Here is a 7,217-nt window from a genome sequence, read left to right on the forward strand (position 1 = left end):
TTATTGCTGTTATAGGGTGTAGAGGGAGGAGGCATGGTGATATATCCTACAGCATCAGAGGCACTTCTGAGCTCAGCTTCCAGGAAATGGTTGTTGGCTTCCACGCTTTATAATAATCAAAGCATTCTGCACCAGTATTTGAGTTACATGTCCGTGGTATGTTGGAATCATCATGGAACACATAATGAGTGGCTTTGAGATGTATTGATTCATGAGGCTGCTTCAGGGTGAGTCCTACTGGTCCTGGCACCCTGTGGACTAGTTGATGACATAAGTAAATATCCGATAGAGGCTGTTAGCCCCAAAAATGTGGAATTGTATGATAATCTCACACATATCCATGTACAGGCTATACTTTGCTGGAGTGTGGTCTTAAGCATTTCCTATTTTTCCCTCAGGTTAGTTTCTCATCCTATATTTCATTGAGATAATCTTGATCAGGATATATCAGGAAGCCAGTAAATAAGCTGTCTGTCCAGTAAGGATCATAAAAAAGCCCATTTTGTTCTGAGTAAAAGATCTGCAGCCATACCTCATCCTCCTGCTTCAGAGAAAGGATGGTTGATCCAGAGGCAACATCGTGGTTCCCTGTGTTGGCATCAAAAGTCTTGATCCGGTACTGCCCATTGTGAACCAAGCCAATGGCCAAATGTTTGTTGGCCAAAGTGATATCATAAGTGAAGTAGTAAATACCTGGGATGCTGCATATAAATTTCCCACTGGAAGCATTGTAATGTCCTCCCTCATTCATCAGGATCCTGTCAAATTTGATGGGCAGCCTTTCCCTTGGGTAGCTCTTTGAGACTGCCACAGAGAAGGCAGATTTAGCTTTGTTGGCATTACAGGTGCAGGGTCCTGGCATCCCAGTCTCACCCTTGTTCCCTTTGGGCCCTTTCTTTCCTGGTGCCCCATTTTTTCCAGGATTACCCTTCAAACCCTTGGGCCCTCGTGGGCCTGCTTTGCCAATAGCTCCTGCTTTCCCCTTTGGTCCTGGCTTGCCGGGGTTTCCTGTTCTGCCTTGTGGACCTAGAAGACAAATAACCTTGTAAATTCTTCAGTGAAAGAGGTGATATGGCAAGTGGAAAGGGGTTGTATGGTTGCAGCAGTATAATTTTCATTTAAGAGGAAAACCTTGCTGGTGAGATTTCCAGTGAAATACCACCTGGGGCTGGACATCTGTCAGAACCGACTAACCATGTTAGGTAGTCGGTTGGCATGATAACAATGAGACTCAGGAGCAGGACAGTCTGTCCCTTCTAGGACCAAAAGGCTGGTTCAATTATCTGGCTCACTTGAGAAAAAGGAGTAATTAGTTATAGAGCTAGCCAGGAACAAGCTTTAAATTTTGTGGGCTTTTAGGAGTGGGACAGGTTTGTGAAGCTGTTGGAACCTAGCTTTGAGCAGATGGAATACAATTTTTTTAACTAAACATGAAACTGTTGCTCAAAAAAAAAAAAATTAAAATGTCAAAAAGCTGAGCCTCACTGGGGAATGAACCAGTCATGAACCAGAAAATAGTTGGTGCAGAGACTTTCTTGAGGTGGGATGCAAATTGGGCTGTCACACTGATGCTGAAACCTCTGGTTAATGCAGATTATCCAATATACAACAGATTCATGGGGATTCATGCCCTGTCTCTTGACCTGCTCTAGCAAGACTTGATTTAAATGCAGCTGTGTGTGGAAACCTGTTCTTTGAATTGTTTTGTGGGAGAAGAGAAGATGTGGCTTTGGCACACTGGTGTTGTGCTGGATCAGTGGTGCACTCTAGTGTGGCAATGGGAAATCACCCCTTCCTCTCTTTTGCTGGTCCTCGTGTATTGCTGTTAAGGCTGGAGCAGAAGGAGACCACCTGCTCAGGACTAAAGAAGGGCTGCTGTTTGTTTTGATTTAGACTGAACATATCCTGTCACCCAACTAGAGAGCTCTGATGAGCACCTGACTGTTTCCCTTGATAGCAGGAGTCAAAGACCATCACTTTGTCTTGTCTGGAGCAAATATATGGGAACTGGGAAAATCTCACTTGGCAACACAATGAAGCCAATAGGAATTGCAAACAGCATTAAGATGCTGTCAGCAAATAAAGTGAGTCTGAACCCCTCTGGCAGGAGCTGACAAATGTGAGATGTTGGATGGGGGAGAGTAAATAGTTCTAGAAGGTTCCTATGAGATGTTTGTCTCAAGGCTCAGATTTGGGTGGCAGGTTGCTGTTAACTGAGCTGTTGCACTATAGCTTATTTACCCCTGTTGTGCCAAGCACTTCTTGCTTACCTTCGTCTCCATGCTCGCCTTTATCCCCATCCTTGCCATCCTTGCCATCTTTTCCTGGGAAGCCCATCCTACCGACTGTCCCTGGAGTCCCAGGTGCACCAGGGGGCCCAGGTGGCCCAGGGGGTCCTGGCAGACTGCATGCCAGCTGGGGACTTTCCTGAAGCTCTCCCTTGGCAAAGCCCCCCAGGATGTGGTTTGCCACACAGGGCACAGTCCAGAGGAGGAGGACAGCAGAGATCATGGCACAGCCTGTAAAAACGAGATGGGACATGGCTGTCATGTATGGAAGCCAGCATGGGTGAGTACAGCAGTGTTCCCTCCACTGGAATGGTGGTTTTGTAGAGACTTGCACAGAAATGGGGGGTACTTGGGTGGGGTTTTTTGGCAGATGGGGGGAGATGTTTGTTTTGGTGTGATACGAATTCAAGGATTTGACTCATGGAGTTTTGTTGGTCTGATCAATACATTTTTAAAAATTTGTTCTTCTCTATGTCTATCTGTGGCCACCCCATGTTTTGTTCCTTGGGCCACCTTTTCCCCAAAACACAAGAAGCCATGGCAGAGAGGTTATACAAAGCAGCTGCTCAGGACTTCTGGAGTGGAGGAAAGAGAAAGGGTTTTGGTGTAAAATTTTCCAGTAAGACCTGTGCTGCAGCTGGGTCATGAGGGTTTCTTACCAAGCACCAACCCTGTTGTGTGATGCAGAGCTGAATTTAGGAGACAGGCTTGCAGTGGCTTTGGGCTAAGGTCGTTCTCTCTGTACTTTGCCTGACAGGACAAATGGAGCCTCTTGTCAAGCTGAGAATGTCCTATCCCTCATGCAGCTGGGCTGCACAGCACTGCACAACCTGAACAAGCCTATGAGGGGATGAAAGGCATCCCCTGGCCCAATTCCTTTCTTCAGCTGGAATAGCTGAAGTAACCCTTAGAGAAATGAAACATGAAGCCTAAAACTACCCCATGCAAATCCTGTGGGTGGTTCACTGGTTGCTCAGTAGTAATTTGATTAGGAGAGATCAAGCTAAAATCAAAGGATTTTTTTTTAATTTTAATTTTCTTAAAGGAATTAAACATGTATCGCTTTGACAACTACTACCCTCAGGCTAAGAGGTGCACACTTGTATCTGATGCAAAAGAATCCTACACAATTTAGTCTTTTCCATTATTATACTATCTCTGATGGTAGGGACTTAAATATTTTACAAGACTCATCTGTTTGCATGAGCTTTCTTATTTCATCCTGAAGTTCTGCTAAAGAAATACAGAATGTAAGTGAGGGTTGAAAAGCAAACCTCCTTTCACATACATCTTCAAGATTTGGTGCTGAAGCAAATTCCAGAGAATGCCAAGTTGGAAGGTCCAACCTTTATAGGTGACAGTGTAGTTGAAATGAAATGGCCCAGCTGAGTCTTAAAACTGACCAGTGTAAAGGAATCCACTACTTCCCTTGGGAGAGGATTCTCTTCTGGATTCCAATTGGAATCTCCCCAGGAGTAACTTGCACCCTTTACCTCTTGTCTTTTCCTGTGACTCCTTGTAAAAAAAGGAGTCTCCATCGTCATGGTAGCCACCCTTTATGTACTGGTATGTGATAATAAGGTCTCCCCTAAGCCTTGCCTTCTCAAGGCTGAGCAAACCCAGTTCTCTCATCCTTTCTCATACGGCAGGTCTTCCAGTCCTCTGATCATTTGTAGTTAAACACAGATGCACTAGAAGATGAGCTAGGATGGCCCAGACCTTTTAGTCTGTCAGTGGCCTTTTGGTCAGGCAAAGTCCTGCTTGGCATTAAGTTAAATACTAGGAGGCTTTAGTGTCTCCCTGAGATAGTTATGTTTAACTCCTGCACTGGAAATAAGATGCTTAAAGTATTGTATAGATTTCAAAAGTATTGTATAGATTTCATGTTGGCCTTAGCACTCTCATCTTGGTTTTGGCTCCTGAAGGAGTGGAAATGCATATTACATGCTCTAAATCCAGCCAGAAATATGCTACATATTAATGCTGAGTGGGAGCCCCCCAGTTCTATGATACGTATAATTAAGAACATGCAGAGGAGTGGGAAATGCAAAACAGATCCCCAGGCTGGATTTGGCTGCTGAGATGTTTTGTTCTTTTGCTGTCTTTTGCTTTTCTTATACCTAAGCTTACTTACTGGCGAAAGGTTAGTGGCTTTGTGAGATGGAATTCACCAGCCAGTATTAATGTGGACTGCTGAATAAAAGCTTCTCAGTTCATGGAAAGGGAAACAAAATGTTAAAATGCCTGTGTAGGGGGAAGATCCCAAGGAAAGCTACATCCCTGCTTCCCAGTAACCACCTCAAATGGGGCAGAAGAGAAGCAGGAGATGTCTGGAGGTGGATGACGCTAATAAAGACATGGCAGGGAAAAATGTCACTGTGGAGCATAATCTGGAAAAAATCTGGGACTGCTTCATGTGGAGAAGAAATTGGGAAGAAGGAGCTCAGGGCAGGAGGGAAGCACTCTCTCTTAGATATTCTTACCATACTGTGTTCAGCGTAAAAAAGACGTGGACCTGTTGGAGAGGGTCCAGAGAAAGCAATGAAGATGATCAAGGGGCTGCAGTATCTCACCTGTGAGGACAGTCTGAGAGAGTTGGGATTGTTCAGTCTGGAGAAAAGAAGGGTCCAGGGAGACATTTCAATACTTAAAGGAGGCCTACACAAAAGATGGGGAGGGAAATTTTGTCAGAGAGTGTGGTGGCAGGATGAGGGTTGATGATTTTAAACCGAAAGAGGGCAGATTTAGGTTAGATATAAGGAAGAAATTCTTTATTATGAGGCTGGCGGGGCAAAGGACTAGGTTGCACAGAGAAATTGTGGATGCCCCCTCCCTGGAAGTGTTCAAGGCCAGGTTGGATGGGGCTTTGAGCAACCTTGTCTAGTGGAAAGTGTCCCTGCCCATGGCAGGGGAATGGAACTAGATAATCTTTAAGGTGCCTTCCAACCCAAACCATTCTGTGATTCTATTCGATGACAAGAACTTCTATTACCTTTAGACAACCCATATAGCTGACCTGGTGGGTTAAAAAGTGGCAAGCACAAAATAGCCTGAGTCTGGGAGGTTAGCAGTAGTGGTACATGGAGAGAATGAGAATATTTGACTCCCTGGAGCTGTGCTCTGGTGCAGCTCCTGAGTCAGTGTTAATTAATGGCCCCACAAGAACATTTCATCCCACATAACAGCAGTGCATGTGGGGTGCAAAGCACAGTCACATTCACAAGAGGATCTATAAATAGCCTCTGAAAGAAACCTCTTTGAATGAAAAGAAACCTCACACTGTTCCACCTTAAAAGGAAAATTGCTCCTCAGTGTAGAGCATATGATGAGCTCCAAAAAGCAAATTGGAAACAGATCAGCATTTTTCCTCTCCACAGCACTAGTGGCAGGCCTGTCACTGGAGGCCATCCAACATTGTTTCAGCTGAGGTCTTACTTTTCTAATGGCATTTTAATTAATGTCTTTGTTAATAGGGTTTTGGAGGCTTTGGGGCCAAGATCAATGTCTGTTGTGTGAGACAGTGCAATGTGACCGGTGGGTTACTGATTGCTGAAGGACTGCTCAGGGAGGAGAGCAGATGCTGTGTAGTCTGACAGAGCATGGGGATCAGGTGATGGCTGTAGTGTGTCACTGCCACTGAAACACAAATGTTCAGCTCCTTAGCAGCCAGGAAGGGTACACCAGTAACAGGCACTGATTTCAGCATGGGAAAATAAAGTGGACCAGCTTCACTTCAGCTAGCTCAGGTGGCTGCAGCATAGGCAAGGTGCTAGGGCTGCTGTGCTCCAGCTTTCCAGCAGAGCCTGGGGCAGCACCAGGACTTGCTTGAGGTTATTGAGCACATTGATGCTGAGTTTGGGCCAGAGTAGAGATGTTCTGGCCCTCCAATTGTGGAGTGATTATCTCGGACAGCATGTTGGTGATGGGCATTATCTCATGCACACAGAAATGCCTTTCTTCCCAATACTTAAAAATATCCTATTCATCCATTGAGTCACTCTGAAATACTGAGCAGCAATGGTGCTTTCTATATTGTTCAGTCAAAGAAGACCAGGCTTTTGAGCTCAGGAGATGGTGCAACTCATAGTGAGCATGTGATGAACAAGGGCAGTGCTGAGTTGCTCTGAGGTAGAGCATCTTGGAGGAAAGACCCTTTGAGCTACCAGATAGGTTCTGTGTGAGGCATCGTGTTCTGATCATAGCTGGCTCAAACTTCTACCCAGAGAGAGAGGAGAGAAGCTTCAAAATATCCTGCAAATGTCTGGGTCCTGAGGTAGAAGGATGAGGCAGGCAAGTGGAGTCACAGGTGTACATCAGCTGGACTTGAGACACAATGATTCCCATGTCCTTCAGCTGAATCAATGGAATTTGCTGGTGTGGCTACAAGGCAGCCCCTGCGATTGGTGTAGTTTGTAAAACTGAGCTGTGGATCCCCACTGGGTAATTTCAGGGAATACCTGTCAGGAAGTAAATTAGGAAGGGAATAATTTTGGAAAATGTTCACTCCTGAATCTTAGAACTGAAACACAGCTTTCTAGAAGATACCTCAGGACAAGCAAAGCCATAAAGACAAATTGTCTCTGATTTGCAAGCCTGGTACATGGAGAGCTGAGCAGTTACTGGCCTCTCTTCCTAATGAGCCATGTGTTTTGGGGCCTTCACTATCATTACACTTGTTTATGTGTATCTGAATTGGGATGTTCTGACCCTGCCCCGTAACGTTTGTGACACCTCCTTTTCTGTTTTAGGACATTTTGTTATCACTGCCTGTTGCTTTGTGAGTCTTTCTCTTCCTGCTGGAGCTTGACCCTTGGCAGAGGCTGCCCCATGCCCTGGCTATCCTTGGGGAGGGGAGACTGGGTGCTTACAGGGCAGCTGGGCTAAAATCCTGTTAGATGAAAAATCTCAGAGGGTTTACCAGATGTGGTT

At 45.3% G+C, this 7,217-nt stretch overlaps 1 protein-coding gene across 2 annotated transcripts; it reads right to left on the reverse strand.

Annotated features, from left to right (window-relative positions):
- Positions 1-412: 412 nt before the first annotated feature.
- On the reverse strand, positions 413-2,511 carry C1QTNF2 (C1q and TNF related 2). Of its 2 annotated transcripts, none has more exons than XM_054389295.1 (2): positions 2,271-2,511; positions 413-1,026 (listed from the first exon to the last, which is right to left on the reverse strand). In XM_054389295.1, exons 1-2 carry the CDS (start codon positions 2,509-2,511, stop codon positions 413-415), a joined length of 855 nt encoding a protein of 284 aa, XP_054245270.1. The 2 variants fall into 2 exon arrangements, with proteins under 2 accessions (XP_054245270.1, XP_054245272.1); XM_054389297.1 differs by having other exon boundaries at positions 413-994; positions 2,260-2,511.
- Between the last annotated feature and the right edge of the window lie 4,706 nt (positions 2,512-7,217).

The sequence above is a fragment of the Indicator indicator genome, chromosome 18 (genome assembly GCF_027791375.1).
Source record: "Indicator indicator isolate 239-I01 chromosome 18, UM_Iind_1.1, whole genome shotgun sequence".
NCBI lineage: Eukaryota > Metazoa > Chordata > Aves > Piciformes > Indicatoridae > Indicator > Indicator indicator.